The sequence below is a fragment of the Rhinatrema bivittatum genome, chromosome 3 (assembly GCF_901001135.1).
Source record: "Rhinatrema bivittatum chromosome 3, aRhiBiv1.1, whole genome shotgun sequence".
Classification (NCBI taxonomy): Eukaryota; Metazoa; Chordata; class Amphibia; order Gymnophiona; family Rhinatrematidae; genus Rhinatrema; species Rhinatrema bivittatum.
Genome location: NC_042617.1, coordinates 520,311,761 through 520,335,025, shown reverse-complemented (window position 1 = coordinate 520,335,025; position 23,265 = coordinate 520,311,761). Strand labels below are relative to the sequence as shown.

At 44.3% G+C, this 23,265-nt stretch overlaps 1 protein-coding gene across 5 annotated transcripts in view; it reads left to right on the top strand.

Moving 5' to 3' along the window:
* LOC115088205 overlaps positions 1–23,265 on the top strand; it is a 97,770-nt gene that overhangs the window by 62,609 nt on the left and 11,896 nt on the right. For 4 of the 5 annotated variants that reach the window (XM_029596235.1, XM_029596234.1, XM_029596236.1 and 1 more), the window contains 2 exons: positions 539–643; positions 16,070–16,361. In XM_029596235.1, the coding sequence (XP_029452095.1) occupies positions 539–643; positions 16,070–16,361 (397 nt within the window). The remainder of the gene's footprint in view (positions 1–538; positions 644–16,069; positions 16,362–23,265) is intronic. The other variant, XM_029596238.1, reaches the window with a different exon arrangement.

Below are 23,265 nucleotides of genomic sequence, written 5' to 3'. Positions count from 1 at the left end.
TGGGAGCAGGACTCGTTCCCTGCTAACAGGAAGCGTGTCCCATGTAACTGATGTGTCCCATGAACTAAAAAGAATAGCGTTATGGAGTGGGAGACCTTCATTTGAAATCCCACTGAGAGCACATGCTCCCCTGTGACTAACCTGATATTGTGAGCTCTTAAGAGTGGGACTGAGGGATTTTATAACCACGCTAATTATTTTGTACAGTGCTATATAGAATAGCAGCCTTCATATGTGGTGTCACTTACTGCTGCTAGTGTATGGTTACTCCCTTAAAGTGCTGTACACTGTAAAATTAATTGTGGACATCAGTACAATGATTTTCATAATGTCTGCCTGGCAAATCTTGCAGAATAGTAGCAAGAATAGAACTGGCTATTTCTGTCATGGCTAGCTTTTCTAACTCTAAATAGAAAAAAATAAATATTTTAGATAATTGGCTTTATTAATGGAAGCCTTGCGTCAATTTGCAGACTGCCTGCTAAGGAAGGAAAAATATGTAATTTCCAAAAGAGTTAATTTCTTATACCTATTCCAGCATGGAGACATAGAAAAGAAAAACCTTACTGGACATTCACAGAAGCAGCCTGACACTCCACAAGAAATTGGGAACAAAACTGAGGAGTTGATCTTGGAAGTATCGGTGAGTCCCCCTCTTTATAACAGGGTACAGACAAGATTTAAAAATGTCAGATATTTTTAGAAGCTAATATTTATTCTACTGTGCAGTGAATACAAACAACACCCACCCAATAGCAAGCAGCAGCCGTCCAGCTAGCAGTTTGCACAGCACAGTACAGTGAAGCCATTTGTCGCTGGCGCATTGCAGGAGGCACTGAATGTGAAGGGAACAGCTCATGACAGGAGGTGCAGTTGTAAAGATAAAGAAGCTTTTCTCAGGGGTATAAATCTAAAAATTGAGTACCATGAACACACGAGAGAGGTGCAAATTTATCTGTATGACTGCACAACCTAAAGTGTTCATTTCACTTATAAAATATTTCACTTATATATTTTTTAACTTAAATTCTTTAAATTTAGTTTCTAGGGCAGAAGTGCTGGAATCTGCATTGTAGTGTCACTGTTCTGTATTCTCACTTCCTTCACTATTATGCTAGGGGAAAAGCTATGGAGCTCTCATATGTGCCCTGAGATATTGCTGCTAAGTACTACACCAGTTGATCAATCCAGAAGAAGTTCCTTCTATTACTTTGTATTAGAATGTTACTATCCAAAAAGTTTCTGTTCTTTATTAATTTCCAGCAAAGTTATTTTATTCTTTTTTAGTGCAGTGAATTTGCATCAATGCTTATAGCTTGGAAACACTCTGAGCCAGATTTAAGGCATGGGCAAAAGATCTGCAGCGCTATTTGCATGTGATTATAAGTTACAAGTTTATTTATTGGATACTTAAATTGAAATCACAAGAGATGGAATATAAAGAATGAAATCATATAAAATCATAATACAGTATTATTGAAAAGCAAGGTCCCAGAATAACATGTCATTTGATCATATATTTTATAAGGAAGGACCTTAGCAGGTCCCATACTATGGAACACCATGCCTTTAGAGATCAGATTACAAAGAGACATCAAAACCTTCAGAAAAAGTTTAAAAATATGGCTCTTTAAACAAGCGTAACACAAAGAGAATGGAGAATAGAATCCAGGGAAATGTAGGATGCGGACAGTAGAACACCCACACACATCTCCCTAACCAAACGTGTGTATTTTATTTTTTTAATCTTTCGTTCACCACCAAAGGATAAGATACAATTATTAATCTATTCTTGTATTTAAAACTGATACAGATAGGAATGGACATGATTTATCACACTCACCAAATAATATTTATTATATAACTATGTTACCATAACTTGATGGCACCTGTTTAATCGATATAATTTAATACATTTAGCAACATTAATTTATGTGCCTTATTGTAAACCGTTGTGACGGTATCTATCTTAATGACGGTATAGGAAAGATTTTAAATTAAATTAAATTAAATCTGGAATAATCATTCAAATATATAAAGTAATTCCTTATTTTCTATCAGACTAGATCAGATGGATGTTTTTTTCTCTCCCACCAGAAGATGGAGACAGACAATAAAAGATTTACTGTAACAACCTACTTATTTAGTTATTTATTATATTATTTATATTCCACCAATAATATCACATGCTAAGCAGAGTATCATCACTGTTTAAGAAAAAACAACATAAAATATCATAAAACAATTGTACAATTGATCAATAATGTTATCTCTTAAATGAAACAATAAAATTAACTTTACATTACTGGAAATGCTTCCTGAAATAATAATGTCTTTAGTTTTTTACAAAACTGTTTAAGATCTGAAATACTCTTAATCTCTTCAGGGAGAAGATTCCACAGTTTACGACCTATTATAGAGAGAGTACGGTTTCGTACTTCTTGAAGATTAGCATACTTCATACTAGGGAACTCCAAAAGATATTATGGCACTCTGCCACTTGCAGTCCCTCAATATTTCTTTGTTTCCAGCTGATGACAAAGGAGCCGAATGCTGTAGGTCAGAGTTTCTGGAGGACCAAGTTGTTCCCGGTGGAGCGAGGTCTTTTGCCGCTGTCTTCCTGACAGAGTAGGGACAAGTAAGGGGGGGGTTAGAGAACCTTGGCTTTGCTTGCTCCCATGCAACGAGCGAAAGTCTGAAAGCCAATGGTGCTGGCTCCCTCTTTTCCCCCCTCTCCTTTCCTCTTCTTGTCTCCTCTGTCGCTGGATCAGAAGGCTGCAGTAGGGAAGTATAATTGCTTGTATTTTCTTTGACTTAGTTAAAGTTTAAAAAAAAAAAAGAGTGCAGTGCTTCTACACTAAAAGATAAATTTTAAAAGCCCGGCGTGCACCAGAATTAAGAGATATGCACGCATGTAAGACATGCGCACGCCCACCGGATTTTAAAAGTTGCTCACATGCACGTGCAAGTCTTGATGTACAAATATCTCACTTTGAACAAAAAAGGGGTGGAATGTGGGCAAGGTATGGGCGGGGCTTGAGCATTCAGATGTGCACATAAATATGTACATCTTGTACTTCTGTTATTAAGGAGCTGTTTTTAAAGTATTTCCAGGCATCGATGAAGGGTTTGAGGGGCCTGGATTAACTGGAGGGCGTGCAGACTAGTAAACCAGGGGGGTTTGGAGGACCTAGCTCTAGACTGGATGGACCACGGCAAAAGACTTCACTCCACCGGGAACAATTTGGTCCACCAGAAACTCTGACTGCAGCATTCGGCTCCTTTGTCATCTGCTGGAAACAGAGAAATATTGAGGGACTGCAAGTCCCGCTGATTATAAAATTCTCCCACGCGCACTGGTTATAAAATTGCCGCATACGTGGGCACGTGCCAAGCTAGGTGCATCTATGTGCGCCTGCGGGCCCATTTGAAAGTTACCATCCAAGGGAGCAGAGTTGTTTGGAAGATTCTGCTGGTAAGTGGCAGCTTCTCTCATGAGGCAAGGGAAGTGCTGGCTTCATTTTAGTAGTAGGGCAGTAGAGGAGAAGTGGCACTTCAGTTTTATATTTTCAGCTGGATGGTGCTAAGAATAAGGCAGCTTCAGCTGAGCACAGGAAAAGTTCCCAGCCTGCAGAGATAGGTGCAGAACAGTTACCACAGTGGGGCTCTGTCATGCCTGCACGGGGGGGTGGAGAAGGGCCTGTTGAGGGACTGCTTGTCCGGTGAAGCCAGTAAATACACAGGCAGAAACAGGTTGCACTGCCTGACTCTGATTCTGTTGGGGGAGATCAAGCATCCAGAGAAACGGTGACCATTTTGTCTGATTCTCCTGTATGGGTGGAAGAAGACAGAGAGATAGGGCCTCCGGTGCTCACTGTCATGGGGGGGTACAATAGCTCTGTGGGAAAATGCTGGGGTGAACCTAGATTTCAGGATAGTCCTCCTTGGAGCTTTATCTCAATAGTTTTTAATTTTGATGCATAAGGCCTTCTCACTTAAGAAAGGAGCTGTCTCAAACAGACCCACCCCACCCCAGTGGGACTCCAGTAGGAGCTGGGTTAGTTCCAACTTGGCCAAAGTGAGCAAGGTTGGAGCAGGAGCTGAGGGCACAACTTAGGTAAGTGTGGGGAAGAAGCCCTGGAAAAGGCCCCTGAGGGCCAGTCTGTCCTCCGTAACCTTTTTCGAATCTAAACACAACTTTTCCGCCTAGGGCCCTGTTTTTCAGGTTCAGGCTGTCTTTCTCCATTACCATCAGCACCTAGGTTGCTGTGCCTGTTGGCACCTGTTTGGTGTCTGTTGGGCCTCTCTGTTCAGAAACAGCCTGCAGCTAGATATTCATCCATATGTGAGAACTACCATCCTGCTTGTCCTAGGAGAAAGTAGAGTTGCTTACCTGTAATTGGTGTTCTCCTAGGACAGCAGGATGTTAGTCTTAAGAAACCCACCCGCCACCCCGCGGAGTTGGGTTTCATTCAGTTTGTTATTTTCTTTTTCTAATTCTCTGTAACAAGACTGAAGGGGTTCCCTACATGGCCGTGCAGATAGTGGCATACTGGGCATGCTCAGTGAGCCAGTCAAAGTTGTAGAAATTTTGACAGACGTTTTCAGTGCTGGGCTCCATCTAATGATGTCACCCATATGTGAGGACTAACATCCTGCAGACCTAGGAAAACACCTGTTACAGGTAAGCAACTCTGCTTTCCCTATTGGGGATTGCTTCAAATTTTAGAGGAAAAATAATTGGAGATTTAATTTGCCCTGCTCTCCTGCGGTGATACCTAATGGTCCCTCCCCCAGTTGAGAATTCCTGAGGTGATTTCCGTGGTCCCTCAGATGAGTCCCTTGGTCTAGTAGCTGGTTTTCTCAGCCAGTGTGTTCTTAGCTGATTAAAACAACTGAAAGGGAGTGGGTGCAGGAAGCCAAGTGTGACAGTGACTGTATATGCCCTCTCCCCCTACTGCTGGAGACCGTCTCTGTACTCAGCCAGGAAAGGCTGAGCTCAGGTAAAGTTAAAAAAAAAAAAAAAAAAAAGGTAGAAAGAGAGTAGAAGGGTTGTTTGTAGGCCTTTCCCTTCCTCCAGTCTCCGTGCTTGGCGCGCCATTCCGACATTCATTCCCACTCCCATGGGAGGTTCAGGGACTTGGGCAGCCTGGCGGGTTGAGCAGCCCGGGCAGACTAGGCCCCTCTGTTAGACTTTTTTTCTAAGCACTGCATGGTAGACTGCAGTGGCATTTTCAGCACTTTTTTCTGCTTGTTAGACTGCCCTCTTCAGGACCGTTGGTGCGTGCAAGTGCATCTGGATGTGTGTCCGGGTTGTGTGCCCAGTTTCTTTTAGGCATGCTCCTTGTGCACACAATCTGGAATGAATTGGTTGTGCACTTAAGTTTGGCGCAGCGGAGGTGCGCCTAGCTTTGCAACACCTAGCCTTGGGATCCCTAAATTTTGAGCGCCTAAATTTAGCAGTATGAATTCAGCTGGATTCACACATTCAGTTGCCTGTTAAGCATGCTGATGGACTAATGGCACCTGTGGCTAAAAAACCTAAGTGCCTTTCCCTCTGTGCTGCCTGTCATATTCGGGCATCTCAGCCTGGAGTGCCCTCTAACTTGTGCCAGTGCTGCTTAGAGGCTCAGGGAGAATTATCTTCCTCTGATTTTACTAAGCCTGACTCTTCCCAGCCTGATGATGGCCTGGGTAATGACGTCAGGAGGGTCACCTGAGCTTGGAACTCCCTTAACTGTTTCATCAGCGGGGGACAGTAGCTCCGTGGGTGCAGCACAGATGCCTTCTGGTTTTGGCATGGATCCTTCTGCCTTTTCTTGGGTAGAATTTTTGCAAGGATTTTCTATCTTTTCTTCAGGTGCAGTCTTTAGCTCCATCCAATCCTGTCAGGTCAGAATCGCAGGCGGTGGCCTCTCACTCATCCAGTACTACTGTTTAGCGCTGAAGTACACCTAGATTGGCAGCAGGTCCTCCTGATAGGAACCCAGATGGCACTGATGATGAGACCGATCCTGACTTTCTGGAGGATGGGGAAATTCCTCTGGGACTGGAACCATATAAGACTATGTTGCGGTTCTTTCATAGAGATGAACTACCGGTTTTGATTTCCCAAATGTTGAAAATGCTGGGAGTACCTGGGACAGATTCTATGTCTAAGCCAAATAAAAATCCCATTTTGTTTTGTTTTTTGCGTAAAGCCTCTTGTTTTTTCCATGTTATGGAGGCTATTCAAGAATTGATTGATCTTGAGTGGGATGCCCCAGAGGCAAATTTCAAAGGAGGTCAGACCTTGGAAGGTCTGTACCCCCCTGGATCCGGTGGTGAGAGAGCGTCTGCATTGTCTGAAAGTGGATGCGCTTGTATATGTTGTCTCTAAGCGGATGACTGTCTCCGTGGAGTGAGGTGCGGTCTTGAAGGATATGCATGATAGGAGGATTGAGGCCATCTATAAGCAAGCATATGAAGCAGTGACAATGACTTTGTAGATAGTATCTTGTTGTTCTCTGGTGGTTCCCTCTTGTTTATTTCTCTCTGAGGAGGTTGATGACTGGAGTGAATTCCAGGACAATTATGGAGCCTTCCACCGCATTTTTAGCAGATGTAGGCTGCGATTTGGTCTGCACCTCAGCCAGAGGGGTGGCTTTGCTAATAGCGGCCAGGCGTCAGGTATGGGTGAGAAATTGATCGGCCGATGCGACCTCCAAGGCTAATCTTACAAAATTGCTCTTTAAAGGCTCGCTCTTGTTTGGGAGTGAGTTGAAGAAAATGGCTAGTAAGTGGGGCGAATCCCTGGTTCCTTGGAAGCTGGAGGATAAGAAGCAGATGCCGTGCCCCTTTGACATGAGCGTTCATTCCAGGGGTTCCAAGAGTTTTTGATCCTACAGAGGAGCAACCTTTCAGGAGGCTCAACCTTTCTGTAGGTTTCAGTCCTTTCATCCCAAACAACCCAGGCGGGGCACAGGCTCAGATGGTGGAACCTCCCGAGCCTCCCATTGCCGACCCACCCCCGGGAACAGGAGATAGAGGGGTGCCTCTCTCTCTTTTATCAAAGATGGGTCAAAATCACATCGGATCAGTGGGTCCTGGAGGTGATACGAGAGGGATATGCACAGGAGTTTCGTAGTGTTCCTCAGAATGTATTCATGGTGTCTCCCTGCCACTTCCTGCAGAAGAAGCAGGCAGTGGAGTTTACATTGTCAAGGCTCCTCAGTCTGAGGGCTGTGGTCCCAGGGTCCACGTCTCAAGAAAATACGGGTTGATATTCCATTTATTTCGTTGTGCCCAAGAAAGAGGGCTCCCTTTCATCCCATCCTAGATCTCAAAGGGGCCAACCATCATTTGCGGATGACTCAATTTTGCATGGAAACATTGCGCTTGGTGATAATGGCGGAGCATTTGGGGGAATTTCTGACCTCCCTGGATCTGTCCGAAGTATACCTCCATATTCCCATCTGATTGGCGCACCAATGTTTTCTGCATTTCGCAGTGTTGTGGTGCCATTATCAGTTTTGGGCATGTCTTTTGATCTAGCCACCGCTCCCAGAACTTTTTCCAAGGTTATGGTTGTGGTGGCGGCAGATTTGAGATAGGATGGGGACCTGTATTTGGTCCAGTCTCGCCTGGTGACCTGCAAGGTGATCTCCCTGTTGCAGGAGCTCAGTTGTGTGGTGAACCTAGCCAAGAGCAGTCTTCAGCCTGCAAGGTTTTCCTGCCAGAAGATCGTATTCAGAACTTGATGGTGCAGGTGAATCTTTTGATGAACACTATACACCCAACAGTGTGGTTCTGTCTACAGGTACTCTTTCAGGCCAATTCAGTATGGTGCGCTCACACTGAGCGCACCTTTAGCCCCCATTTGGATGCGCATTTTCGACACGCTATTATTAGCCCTTATAGAGTAAGAGGTAATAGCACGTGGAAAACGCACGGCCAACCCCCCTCCCCCCCCCCCCCCGAAACTAATAGCGTGCATCACATGCAAATGCATGTTGATGAGCCTATTAGTCACGCTCAATACAGAAAGTAAAATATGCGGCCAAGCGATATTAAGTTGGAGGCCCCAAAAATAAAAAAAATAAATAAATAATCTTAAAAAAAAAAAAAAAAGTCTGCCCACGGGTTGGAAAACGAAAGCTCAGTTTTGCCGGTGTCCGTATTCCGAACCAATGGCTGTCAGCAGGTTCGACAACCAACGCCGGTAAAATTAAGCGTCGGCTGTCAAACCCGCTGACAGCCGCCACTTCTGACAATAAGGAGCGTCCCTAGCACCTCCTTATTAGCGCGGGCCCTCATTTGAATACTGAATCGCGTGCCCAGGAGAGTGGCTTGGGCGCACGTTGGGAGAGCGGGCGCTTGTCTCGGAGCGCTGGCTGTCCTGCGCAGTTTACTGAATCGGCCTCTTTGATGGTTGCAACCCTGGAAGTGGTGCAGTGGGCAAGAGTGCATATATTTTCTCTTCAGCGCTCCCTGCTGTCTCGTTGGAGCCCACGGTCTCAGGACTATTTGATTTGGCTCCACCTGCTGATGGAAGTCTGCTCTCACCTCCAGTGATGGTTGCAAGTGGATCATCTAAGAAAGGGAGTTTCCCTGAAATCGCTGGACTGGTTAGTACTAAAGACGGATGTGAGCCTCCAGGGTTGGGGAGCTCATTGTCAGGAACTAACAATGCAAGACCACTGGAGTGTGGATGAGTCTCTGGAACATTAATTGGCTGGAAGCCCAGACAGTCCAGTTGGTATACTTACAGTTCAGCAGCAGGTTGCAGGATTGAATGGTCCAAGTAATGTCGAGCAGTGTAACAACAGTGGCTTACATCAATCATCAGGGAAAGCCAGGTGTCACAGGAGATAGACCTGCTTATGGAATGGGCAGATGTGCATCTTAAGGAGATCTCAGCCTCAACTTTGCAGGCAAAGTTAATATAAGAGCAGACTTTCTCAGCAGGGAGAGTCTGGACCCAGGAAAATAGGTATTGTCAGACGAGGCGTTTCAGCTGATAGTGGATTGCTGGTGCCTTCCATTTCTTCACCTGCTGGCAACTTCTCGCAATGCAAAGGTTCCTCAATTCTTCAGCCGCAGGAGAGATCTGCAGTCCTTGGGGTATGGATGTTCTTGTGCAGGACTGGCTGGAGGACAAGCTGCTGTATGCCTTTCACCCATGACCCATGTTGGGCAGAATAATAGTTCAGAGGGTTGAGGGTCACAGAGGGATGGTGCTTTTGGTGGCACCAGATTGGCTCAGGAGACCATGGTTTGCATATCTGCGACAGCTCCTGATAAACTCCCTGTTAGGGCTCGGACCCGTACCTCCATGCCGCCACCCGCTTCCCGACGCAATTGAGACCATCTCTGACGTGGCTGTGCGCTCAATGATATATTCTGGGATCTTCTGTACTCACACGTCCTTATTTATTTAGATTACATTCTTATTTTTTCCAAGTCCATGGATCATCACCTTCTCCATGTTCGACAGGTTCTCCAATGCCTTCATGAAAATAAACTATTCGCAAAAATAAAGAAATGTATGTTTCACAAGGAGGAACTCCCCTTCTTAGGCTACATTATTTCTCAGGCCGGTTTACGAATGGACCCCAAGAAGCTTAAGGCAATCCTAGACTGGCCCCAACCACTAGGATTAAAAGCCTTACAACGATTCCTGGGCTTCTCGAACTACTACCGACAATTCATTCCTGGTTACTCAACCTTAATGGCATCTCTCACGGTAATGACAAAAAAAGGGGCCGATATCTGTAATTGGGGCCCAGAGACCGTTCAAGCCTTCCAACAATTAAAGGAAGAATTTATAAAGGACCCTTGTCTGCAACGCCCAGATCCTACAAGACCATTCTTTATTGAAATGGACGCCTCTGCCTTGGGCATCGAAGCCATCCTTTTACAACAATCAGAGAAAAAGAATTTTGTCACCTGTGCTTATTTTTCTAAAAAATTCTCTTCAGCAGAGAAAGAACTATGCCATCGGGGCTCGGGAACTCCTGGCTATTAAGTTAGCATAAGAGGAGTGTCGACACCTGTTGGAGGGCGCAAAATACACTATCACTATCTAAACGGATCATAAGAATTTGGCATACCTCTCACACGCGCAACGCCTGAATCCACGACCGGCCCCTTTCTTTAGTCGTTTTAACTTTAAACTTCTCTTCCGTCCAGCCGAAAAGAATCAGAGAGCAGATGCCCTGTCGAGAAGTTTTCTTCCTGATGACACTCCAGATCTATCTCGACACAGAATTGACCCTGCCCAGATTATGATCACCACTACTTTTACTGTCCCAGTTGGGAAGACGGTGGTACCCAAGCGCTTGAGGGAAAGAGTTTTACATTGGGCCCATGAGTCTCGTGTGGCAGGTCACCCGAGAATTCAATGCACCAAAGAACTCCTTGCCCGTCACTACTGGTGGCTGCAATGGAAACAGGATACTAAGAAATTTGTTGCGTCCTGCCCTACTGGCACTGCTTACAAAATTTCCCGGACTAGACCTTGGGGGTTACTCCAACCCTTACCAATACCTGACAAACCCTGGACTCACATTGCCACTGACTTTATCACAGATCTGCCTCTATCTGAAGGAAATACCATCTGGGTCGTGGTAGACAGGTTTTCAAAAATGGCCCACTTCATCCCTCTTCCTGGGCTACCTTCAGCACCAAAATTAGCCCATCTCTTCGTTCAACACATCTTCCAAATTCCCGGACTTCCCCAACATATCCTTTCGGAAAGAGGAGTACAGTTCACAGCACGATATTGGAAGATCCTATGCAAAAAAATTTGGAATACAACTCTAATTTTCTTCGGTGTACCACCCACAGACCAATGGTCTGGCAGAACGGACTAATCAGTCACTTAAGATGTTCCTGCGTTGCTATGTGAACAGACGACAAGACAGCTGGTCCTCGCTACTTCCCTGGGCAGAGATCTGTCATAACAATCAGTGTAGGCAGGCCACCGGATCCTCACCCTTTTATTTTGTCTTTGGACGGCATCCTTGGATACCGTCGCTACATCCTCAGCTTGCCCTGCTGTGGATTTGGCCACCCAAAACCTGAGGGAGTATTGGAGAAATACTTGTGCCCTCTTACAGCAGGCAGCAATCAAGGCAAAGAGACAGTCAGATAGGAACGAAGACCAGCTCCTCAGCTCCATCCTGGAGATCTAGTCTGGTTGAGCATCTACAATCTTAGACTGCGCATGCCCTCCTTGAAGTTCGCCCCCCCCCCCCCCCCACTTTGTGGGACCTGCCTTTGGATTTGGACTGCCCTTTGATTTGCCTTGCCTGCTGCCTGCCTTTGGATTCGGACTGCCCTTGGATTTGCCTTGCCTGCTATCTGCCTTTGAATTCGGACTGCCCTTGGATTTGCCTTGCCTACTGCCACCCCAGACTTGGATTGGACTTTCGAGTTCAGGTAAGGCTGTTATACTGCCATTGGGTCCACTGAACCTAACACTCCCCACTCCAGATTTCACTGCACGGGAATCTGTTGCGGCAGGGACCTGTACTACACGAAGATCCATCTCAGTTTTGTCTTTCGGTATGGCCCTGAGAGGGCTTGCTTGCTGAAGCATGGATATTCTATTGTGGTGATTGCCACCTTACTACGAGCGAGAAAGTTCTCCACTTCTTTAGCATATGTGCAGATTTGGCAAGTATTTGAGGCTTGATGTGAAGATCGAGGAGTGCTTCCTCGTTTAGTTAAGTTCCCGCCCATTTTGGAATTTTTGCAGGATGGATTAAATAAGAGGTTGGCCCATAATTCCTTGAAGGTACAGGTAGTGGCTCTTACTTGTTTCAAGGGTCAGGTGAATCCCTTATCAGCTCATCCAGATATGGTCCATTTCTTGAGGGGAATGAAACATCTTTGTTCTCCCTTGCAGTTACTTGTACCCTTGTGGAGTCTTAATCTATTTTGGATTTCTTGGCAAGCCCTACTTTTTGACCAATGTGTAGCCTTTCCTTGCAGTTACCGATCTTGAAAACGGTGTTTCTGGTGGCAATCTGTTCTGCACGTTGGATTTCTGAGTTGCAAGCCTTGTCTTGCTGGGAGCCGTTCCTTCAGGTGACTCCAGGGATGATACAATTGCGTACTGTTCCTTCGTTTTTGCCAAAAGTGATCTCAGATTTCCACTGAAATCAGTTTATTTCCCTGCCGTCTCTGGATAGGGAAAGAGATGCAGAGGAATATCACCTATTGTGTGTCTTGGATGTCCAGAGACATGTCGTGATGTATCTGGAGGTTTCTAAACCTTTCCAAAAGACAGAACACCTGTTTTTCTTTCATAGTGGAGGTAAACAGGTTGAGTCGGTTTTGCGTGCTACAGTAGCTCCATGGATTAAAGAGGTAGTCATGGCTGCGTATGTGAATGCTGAAAAGCTGTTGCCTACTTAGGTTAGGGCTTATTCCCCTAGGGTTCAGGCAGTGTCATGGGTGAAATGTAGGGAGATATCTCATATTTAACTACTACAAGCACCCAATATGAATCATAATAGCCAAAGAGGGATGCTGACAAGTATGCTGTCATACCAAAAAAACACTATCGCAGTGGAAAAAAGAAGAAACTTTGCCTGGCTGAAAACTTTAATGAGAACTGAAGGATACTTATCAAGATCTGCTGGTTTGTAAGCTCCTGTGTAAATAAAACCAAAGCAGAGGGACAATGCAGTAACTTTGGCTCAAAAGCATAAGTCACTCACTGGCTAAGGGAAGTCCAGCAATCAGAGGGGCCCCCCACCCTTGGATGAAGGGAGAGCCCTCTGAAATGGAGAAAATACTGTCAGTGGCAGACAGCCTAGGTCCGGACATGGCCGGATCCTCCTCAGAAGAAAAGGGGAAGGAGGAAAGACCTGCAATGTAACAAAAATCCTCCACCCACTACATGATTATGCACAAGCTTATGCATATTTATCAGCTGGAAAGTATAAGATGGGGGGAAATAAGGAGAAAGGGAGCAGACTTGAAGCAGCCCCATCACCCCCTGCTATCGAGGAGGGAGAAGACTAGGTGTGGCCAGGAGACCGGAAAGAGGAAATGCCCTGTCTGGGGTCGGGCGGTGGCATGGAGTCTGAGGCAGTGAGAAGCCAAGAAAAGCCCAGAAGCTCTGCCAGTACCACACCTGGAAGCAAGCCTCTTTCCCGAACCGATCTGCAGCTCTGTCAGTATCAAACCCAGAAGCCAGCCTCCTTCCCGGACCGCCCTGCAGCTCTGCCAGTACCAGACCCGGAAGCCAGCCTCCTCCTCGGCCCACATTCTCCAGACCTCCAGCCAGAGCCTGCTTCAGAGGTAAACAGGGAAATTACCTGAAGATGGGACCAGGGGTAAGTAAGTTAGCCCTGAGCATTAATACATTAGGCAGGCTAAGGTTTCTGGCACGTTTTAAACCACCTATGGTACAGAAATTTCTTTAGGGTAAACTGGTGCTCAGTAGCAAGGATGTTAGAGACATGGGTGGTTGTTATCTTCTAAATGCTAATCCTGCCAAATCTGATAAATAAAAGTCTAATTCTATGGAGAACACATTGTCTTTTCCTGAACTTAGGCTCGTGAGGTGAAGTGGGAGGGGAACTGGAAGTATCCTGTAGCAGACAGGTCCTTGCACCCCTAAAACTTATATTATTGCCTCCTGTCGACATTTGCCGAGCTGCGACGTGGTCCTCCTTACACACCTTTTCCAGTCTGGATATGCAAGCCCAGGAAGACACAGCCTCTGTATGTGTGGTTTTGACTGGACCGCAGGTAGCCTCCCGCCTTATTCGGGAGTTGCTTGGGTTCATCCCACTGGTCCTGGATCAATCTGTCTGGGTGATAGGCAACGAGAAATTACTACTTCCCTGACAATTTCCTTTTTCTTAGAGCAGACAGATGGATTCAGTTTGCCGCCCTTGGCTGCTGAAAGATTGTGTTTCAGGGGTTTCTGGTAAGTGTTAGTCCAGTCCCTAGACTAGTTTTAATGCATTCTTTGTCTGAGCTCAGTAATTCCTGTTGGTTGAGTACTGAAATGGTTATCTGTTATTAATCAAGTTTTCGCTAGTCTGTCCACAGTTGGCTTTTGAAGAGAGTACTGGCAGGCTGATGTCACGGCAGGCATATATATACTGTGACGTCAGTTTGCTCCGTTTCCATCTGCTGGTCCTGAATCCATCTGTCTGGTCTAAGGAAAAGGAAATTATCAGGTAAGTAGTAATTTCTCATTTAGGGCCCATACTTAAGTTTGCTCAGTCACTTGTGCAGAACCATGCCATGGCCCATGCTGAAAACCAAGTATACCACATCTAGGAGTGGAGGAGTAGCCTAGTGGTTCGATTAGCAGGCTATGAACCAGGAGACCAGGGTTCAAGTCCCACTCTCGCTCCTTGTGACCTTGGGCAAGTCACTTTACCATCCATTGCCTCAGGTACAAAACTTAGATTGTAAGCCCTCTGGGCTACCTACAGTACCTGAATGTAATCCACTTTGAAATGCTGAAAAAAGTGTGAAAAGCGGAATATAAAAAAAAAATCTAAATAAAAATAAATAAATAAAATCTAGCTCTCTTATTGGACTCCAGAAATTGCACTGTCATCTGCTTTAGCAGTAATTCTATTAATTTACTCACCACCAAGATCAGACTAACCAACCAGCCTCTTCTTTTCTTCCACTTTTGTGAAGAAGAACTACAACTGCCTGTCTCCAGTCCTCTGGAACTACTCCCAACTCTAAAGAAGCATTGGACAGTAGATCTGCCAGAACGTCCCTATGTTTCCTTTAATGCTCTTGAATATATGGTATCTGGCCCTGTTGCTTTATCAACTTTGTTTTGCTAGGCCCCTACAAACCCAGTCTTCTGAAAATTGTTTCCCCACATAAAATTCACCTCTGCTTGATGCTCATGTCCAGTTGCTCTCAGCATTTCTCAGCAACATGACACACCAGTGGTGGCTGTTAAACCTGCAGGAATTCTTTTCTGAGCACATGTGTGGCTTTGCATGTCTTCTTCCTAGCTGCAGCATGAGCCCTGGAGTGCAGGAATTAAAGGGTACTTACTTACGATTTTTATATACCGATGTTCATTTCAAAAAGAGATATCACATCGGTTTACAATAAGGTACAATAGGTAATTCACTATCCCCTAAAAGGGCTTACAATCTAAAAATTTTGTACCTGAGGCTAAGAAAAAAAAGAAAAAAACAATTTTGAAGTCGGCCGGCGGCTGTCGGGCCAAAAACTGAACGCTCAATTTTGCCGGCGTCCGGTTTCCGAGCCCGTGGCTGTCACAGGCGTGAGAACCGATGCTGGCAAAATTGAGCGTCGGCTGTCAAACCCGCTGACAGCTGCCGCTCCGGGTCAAAAGGAGAAGCTAGGGACGCGCTAGTGTCCCTAGCGCCTCCTTTTGCCCGTTTCTACCGCACCACCTAATTTAAATACTGTATCGCGTGCGCCGGGAGAGCGGGTGTTCGTCCGCTCTCCCGCGGACTTTACTGAATCGGCCCGAAAATTAGTTTTCTTGAAGTCTAAGACCCTCGCCTTTGAATGAACATCCACTTCCTGTGCTGGAATACTGAACCCACACTATCTGGTGATCACTGGATCCCAGATAATGCCCCACTATATCCTCAGAAATACTCTTCCCATTTGTAAATAACAGGTCCGGTGTTGCCTCCTCATGTATGGGTTTTGTTATCAGCTGCAGGAACAGTTCTCCAGAATCTCCCTGATTCTAGATGACGCAGCAGTTGGAAGATCCCAATCAACATCTGGCAAATTATGTAGTGTGTTATTTTGCAAAGTTTGCCCATTCCTTAAAGCAGACCTTTATTATGCAGGATGAAAACCTTGATTACATAGCAGTGCTTTACATAACACTGGGAGACTTGTCATTTAAGGCATGAAACTTGTGTGTGCAGGACTGAGACACAGCAGGAACCGGAGGCTTTGCAATTCTTTGTCTTTTGATCTTAGTGTTCCCATTTTTGTAGCCTCTCTTTTTTTTAATCAGCAATAATCTGATGAGCTCTGAACCATGGACACAGTCTCTCTCTTTGCTTTTCCTTCACTTCTAAAGTAATATCTTTATTTCTAGCATTTAAAGAGTTGTAAGGACCCTTTGGTTTTGGACCTCATCAGCACTCTAACGCAGCAAGTGAGAATCTGCTCAGTGCTGTTGTCTAAGATCAATCAGCTACCTCAGGAGAGTGAGCCGGACAGAAAACAAAATCAGAAAGCAGAAGAGTCCTCTCAGGAAATCCAAGCTGTCCATGAAGTGAGAGATGGACAGAGAGGGAAATACCAAACTCCATTAGAGGCCACTGCAAGCTATGGAAAAGGCTGCAGCTCACAACATCAGGGGGCGCACTCCTGCTTGTCATATACAGGTAAGTGCCCAAATGGCTTTGTATCCCAATCTACTCCTCATCGATGCTTTAATAAGAAAGAAGGCCTATGGGAGAGATAACTGGTCATTAATTCAATTCAAGATGCTTCTATCTATGGTTGTCACCTTAGAGACATACCGTGCATTCAAAAAGTATTCAGTCCCCTTCACTTTTTCCACATTTTATTACATGACAGCTTTATTATAAAATGGATAATATGCATTTTTTCCCTCGACAATCTATATACAATACTCTTTAATGACAAAGCAAAATCAGGTTTGTAGAAATTTATGCAAATTAATTTAAAAAGAAACTGAAATATCACATTTACATAAGTATTCAGACCCTTTACTCAGTAATTTGGTGAAGCACCTTTTGCAGCGATTACAGCCTTAAATCTTCTTGGGTATGACGCTACAATCCTGGCACACCTAGATTTGGGGATTTTCTCCCATTCTTTCCTGCAGATCCTGTCAAGCTCTGTCAGGTTGGATGGGGAGCGATGATGCACAGTTATTTTCAGGTCTCTCCAGAGATGTTCAATTGAGTTCAAGTCCGGACTTTGACACACAAGAACATTCACAGAATTGTGCCGAAGCCACTCCTGCATTGTCTTGGCTCTGTGCTTATGGTCATTGTCCTGTTGGAAGGTGAATTATTGCCCCAGTCTGATGTCCAGAGCATCCTGGAGCAGGTTTTCATCCAGGATCTCTCTGTACTTTGCTCCATTCATCTTTCCCTTGATCCTGACAAGTCTCCCAGTTCCTGCCACTGAAAAACATCCCCACAGCATGATGCTGCCACCACCATGCTTTCCTGTAGGGATGCTAGATGATGAGTGGTACCTGGTTTCCTCCAGACATGATACTTGGCATTCAGGCCAAAGAGTTCAATCTTGGTTTCATCAGACCAGAGAATCCTGTTTCTCATGCTCTGAGAGTCCTTTAAGTGCCTTTTGGCAAACTCCGAGTGGGATGTCATGTGCCGTTTACTGAGTGGCTTCCGTCTGGTCACCCTACCTTAAAGACCTCATTGGTAGAGTGCTGCGGAGATGATTATCCTTCTGGAAGGTTCTCCCATCTCCACAGTGGAACACTGGAGCTCTGTCAAGGAGACCATCGGTTCTTGGTCACCTCCCTGACCAAGGCCCTTTTCCCCATATTCCTTAGTTTGGGTGGGCAGCCAGCTCTAGAAAGAGTCCTAGTGGTTCTAAACTTCTGTTTATGAATGAAGGAGGCCACTGTATTCTACAGGACCTATAAGAAATTGCCATGCTGGGTCAGACCAAGGGTCCATCAAGCCCAGCATCCTTTTTCCAACAGAGGCCAAAACCAGGCCACAAGAACCTGGCAATTACCCAAACACTAAGAAGATCACATGCTACTGATGCAATTAATAGCAGTGGCTAATCCCTAAGTATAATTGATTAATAGCCATTAATGGACTTCTCCTCCAAAAACTTATTCAAACCTTTTTTGAACCCAGCTACACTAACTGCACTAACCACCTCCTCTGGCAACAAATTCCAGAGCTTTATTGTGCGTTGAGTGAAAAAGAATTTTCTCCGATTAGTCTTAAATGTGTTACTTGCTAACTTCATGGAATGCCCCCTAGTCCTTCTATTATTCGAAAGTGTAAATAACCGAGTCACATCTACTCATTCAAGACCTTTCATGATCTTAAAGACCTCTATCATATCCCCCCTCAGCCGTCTCTTCTCCAAGCTGAACAGCCCTAACCTCTTCAGCCTTTCCTCATAGGGGAGCTGTTCCATCCCCTTTATCATTTTGGTTGCCCTTCTCTGTACCTTCTCCATCACAACTACGGTATATCTTTTTTGAGATGCGGCGACCAGAATTGTACACAGTATTCAAGATGCGGTCTCACCATGGAGTGATACAGAGGCATTATGACATTTTCCGTTCTATTAACCATTCCCTTCCTAATAATTCCTAACATTCTATTTGCTTTTTTGACTGCTGCAGCAGACTGAGCCGACGATTTTAAAGTATTATCCACTATGATGCCTAGATCTTTTTCCTGGGTGGTTGCTCCTAATATGGAACTTAACATTGTGTAACTACAGCAAGGGTTATTTTTCCCTATATGCAACACCTTGCACTTGTCCACATTAAATTTCATCTGCCATTTGGATGCCCAATCTTCCAGTCTTGCAAGGTCCTCCTGTAATGTATCACAGTCTGCTTGTGATTTAACTACTCTGACAGTTTTGTATCATCTGCAAATTTGATAACCTCACTCGTCGTATTCCTTTCCAGATCATTTATATATATATTGAAAAGCACTGGTCCAAGTACAGATCCCTGAGGCCCTCCACTGTTTACCCTTTTCCATTGAGAAAATTGACCATTTAATCCTACTCTCTGTTTCCTGTCTTTTAACCAGTTTGTAATCCACGAAAGGACATCACCTCCTATCCCATTACTTTTTAGTTTTCGTAGAAGCCTCTCATGAGAGACTTTGTCAAACGCCTTCTGAAAATCCAAATATACTACATCTACCGGTTCACCTTTATCCACATGTTTATTAACCCCTTCAAAAAAATGAAGCAGATTTGTTAGGCAAGACTTCCCTTGGGTAAATCCATGTTGACTGTGTCCCATTAAATCATGTCTTTCTATATGCTCTACGATTTTGATCTTAAGAATAGTTTCTACTATTTTTCCTGGCACTGAAGTCAGGCTCACTGGTCTATAGTTACCCGGATCGCCCCTGGAGCCTTTTTTTGTGCTTGAACCCAGATCTGTCCCTTGACACAATTCTGTCCCGGAGGTCTACAGACAATTCCTTCAACTTCATGGCATTGATTTTGCTCTGTCATGCACCGTTAACTGTGGGATCTTATATAGACAGGTGTGTGCCTTTCAAAATCATGGCCAGTCAATTGAATTTACCACAGATGGACTCCTTTCAAGTTGGAGAAACATCTCAAGAATGATCAATGGAAATAGGATGCACCCGAGCTTATCTTTGAGTGTCATAGCAAAGGGTCTGATATTTCAGGTGTTTTTTGTTGTTGGGTTGTTTTTTGTTTTTTTTTTAATTAATTTGCAAACATTTCTACAAACCTGATTGCGCTTTGTCATTATATGGGGTATTGTGTGTAGATTAAGGAGGGAAAAATACTTATTATCCATTTTAGAATAAGGCTGTAACGTAACAAATGTGGAAAAAGTGAAGGGGTCTGAATAGTTTCTGAATGCACAGTCTTCATAACATCACTGCTGCTACTGTTGGCAAAACACAGATATTCCTCAAAGTAGTAAAGGGTTCACTGTGAAATATTGTATGTTAGCTCAGAATTTGCTTGAGACTAAAACTACTTGTCCAAGACAATAAGCCACCCTGAATTTTTGTGTATTGTGCATTTGTGGAATTAACAACAGTGCCAGTGCTGATAATAGTGAGCAGATGTGTAAACCAAAGGTCTGCACTGATAACCACAAAATCCACCATCCCAACATCTCCATTTATTTTTCGCTGTATAGTCCTTGACCTCCTATATCTCACTTTCAACAAACTCTTACTTATTTCAACAATCTTTCTCTTAAAAGCACCTTCCTACTTATTTTATTTGACCTGATTATCACAGGCTGGTCTTCTTGATTGAGATTATGCTGATTTGTTCTATATAGAATATATTCATTGCTTGTCTTGTTTATGCTTTTTTATGTATGTTTTTAAATTGGAAACTTCTTAGAACATTGGGATGCATGGTCTATAATTGTTTTTAAATACATTCATTTCTCCCCCCTTCAGTAATCCCTCCTTGTATCACTCATTCTCAATAACTGCTTACCTCACTATCTCTTTCCCTCTCAAAAAAACCTTTTTTTCTCTACCGCTCCATATCTCAATAGCCCCTCTCCTCGCTATTTTTCTTCTTTCAGTAGGCCCCCCTTGCCTCCATCTCATCTCCCTCAAGAACTCTTCCGCTTCCAAACTCTCAGATCCAGTTTCAGATACCTTTATTGGCATGACAATTTTGCATGTTGTCAACGTAGGGATAGTAATTTTCAAAGGAATTTCCTCAGGTAAAAGAGTGCTTTATTCATGGAAATGGCCTGTTATTGTTTGCTCAATATGTGGGTAATCATAGAAACATAGAAATGACGGCAGAAGAAGACCAAATGGCCCATCCAGTCTGCCCAGCAAGCTTCACTCATTTTTTCTCTCATACTTATCTGTTTCTCTTAGCTCTTGGTTCTATTTCCCTTCCACCCCCACCATTAATGTAGAGAGCGGTGATGGAGCTGCATCCAAGTGAAATATCTAGCTTGATTAGTTAGAGGTAGTAGGGGTAGTAACCGCCGCAATAAGCAAGCTACACCCATGCTTATTTGTTTTTACCCAGATTATGTTATACAGCCCTTATTGGTTGTTTATCTTCTCCCCTGCCGTTGAAGCAGGGAGCTATGCTGGATATGCGTGAGGTATCAGTTTTTTTCTTCTCCCCTGCCGTTGAAGCAGAGAGCTATGCTGGATATGCATCGAAAGTGAGTATCAGGCACATTTGGTTTGGGGTAGTAACCGCCGTAACAAGCCAGCTACTCCCCGCTTTGTGAGTGTGAATCCTTTTTTCTTCTCCCCTGCCATTGAAGTTATGCTGGATATGCGTGAAGTATCAGTTTTTCTTTTCCCCTGCCGTTGAAGCAGAGAGCTATGCTGGAAATTCGTGATGTATCAGTCTTTCTCCCATGCCGTTGAAGCAGAGAGCCATGCTGGATATGCGTCGAGAGTGAAGTATCAGGTACATTTGGTTTGGGGTAGTAACCGCCGTAACAAGCCAGCTACTCCCCGCTTTGTGAGTGTGAACCCTTTTTTCTTCTCCCCTGCCGTTGAAGCAGAGAGCTCTGCTGGATGTGTGAAGTAACAGTTTTTCTTCTCCCCTGCCGTTGAAGCAGAGATCTATGCTGGATATGCATTGAAAGTGAAGTATAAGAATGGAGTGATCAAGCTAGTTGAAAGGCATCAGGAATAGAGGAAGGTGGAGGTAGTAATTTGGTTATTTGGTTTGGGGTAGTAACCGCCGTAACAAGCCAGCTACTCCCGTCTTTGTGAGTGCAAATCCTTTTTTCCACATTTCCTCTTGCTGTTGAAGCTTAGAGCGATGTTGGAGTCACAGTAAGCATGTGTATGTTTATTGAATAAGGGTATTGTCTCCAGGCAGTAGCCATCATTCTGGCGAGTCACCTACTCTTCATTGGCGGCCTCTTGACTTTATGGATCCACAGTGTTTATCCCATGCCCCTTTGAAGTCCTTCACAGTTCTGGTCTTCACCATTTCCTCCGGAAGGGCATTCCAGGCATCCACCACCCTCTCCGTGAAGAAATACTTCCTGACATTGGTTCTGAATCTTCCTCCCTGGAGCTTCAAATCATGACCCCTGGTTCTGCTGATTTTTTTCTTATGGTAAAGGTTTGTCGTTGCCTTTGGATCATTAAAACCTTTCAAGTATCTGAAAGTCTGTATCATATCACCTCTGCTCCTCCTTTCCTCCAGCATTTATTTTTACGGGCCTTTGCAGGTGGGGGGGGAGCATGAGCTTAAGTAGAAGCTAGAAAGTAATTTTAATTTTGTTTTTGTAGTTTTTAGAATTTGGTTATATATTATGGCTCAATATTCAAATCTAAACATTTAGGTAAATTAGGCAGATAAGCTATGCTGCTGAATATCCCTGTAGAAATCACCACTTAGCCAGATAAGTCATATCCAGCTAAGTTAGACCTGCTCTGTGACAAGTCTAACTTATCTGGTTAGCTTAACTGGATAAGTCCAAATATCAGCAGTTATCCAGCTAAGTTAACTGGAATAAGTAGCGCCGCCCCAAAATGCTGATTGCCTGCCAACAATACATCTGGCTATCTACTTAGCCGGACAAGGAACATACATGCATGAGTTTGTTTATTTATTTATTTTAACATCTTATATTCCACGAATCCAATCTGTTTAGAGTAGATCACAAATGAACATCCATATTATAAACATACCACATAAAAACAAATACAAGACCACAGAGGCCACTATTCAGTGCTACTTAGCTGGATAAGTAGCGACTTATCCAGCTAAGTGGTGGCTGCTGATTATCCAGCCTATTTTTGATCTGAAGGGAGCAAAGAGAAGCCTCTGAATTCCCCATTTCAGGATAGAGACTCTTCGCTCCATGCTGATGGCAGTGCAGAGGGAAGAGTATCTGTCTTCTCTAGACTTGTCAGAGGCTTATTATTATATTCCCATCAGGCCAGAAGATCATAAGTATCTCCGTGTCTGTATCCTACAAGTACATTTGTAGTTCAGGATGCTCCCATTTAGATTGGCAACAGCTTTGTGAACCCTTATAAAGGGCATGGTAGTAGTGGCAACATTCTTGAGATGAGACAGTATCATGGTTCATCTTTATGTTGATGATTGGTTGATCAGAGTCAATTCCTTCAAAGAAGAATTTCAAGCATTTGAAAGAGTAGTTCAGGTTTTAGAAGGCTTAGGTTTGATGATCAACTTTGCATAAAGCAAGCTTCACCCATGTCAGTCTTTGATCACCTGGGAACGCATTTCGATATACCTTTGGGCCGAGTATTTTTCACTATGGTCAAGATGGATGAGATGATCCGACAGGTGTAGAGGTTTGTTGCCCTAGCAACCCCAAGAGTTTGGGATTATCTTCAGCTATTAGGTACCATGGCAGCCACATTGGATCTAGTTCCGTGGGTCAGAGTTCACAATAGGCCTCTTCAGTTTTCTCTCTTATCTTGCTGGTTCCCTCAGACCCAACATTACAAAGTCTGGCTTCATTTGCCAGTGCTAGTGAAGAACGGTTTTCATTGGTGGACAGTCCTTCAGAACCTTTTGCAAGCAGTCAGTCTATCAACTGTTTCCTGGATT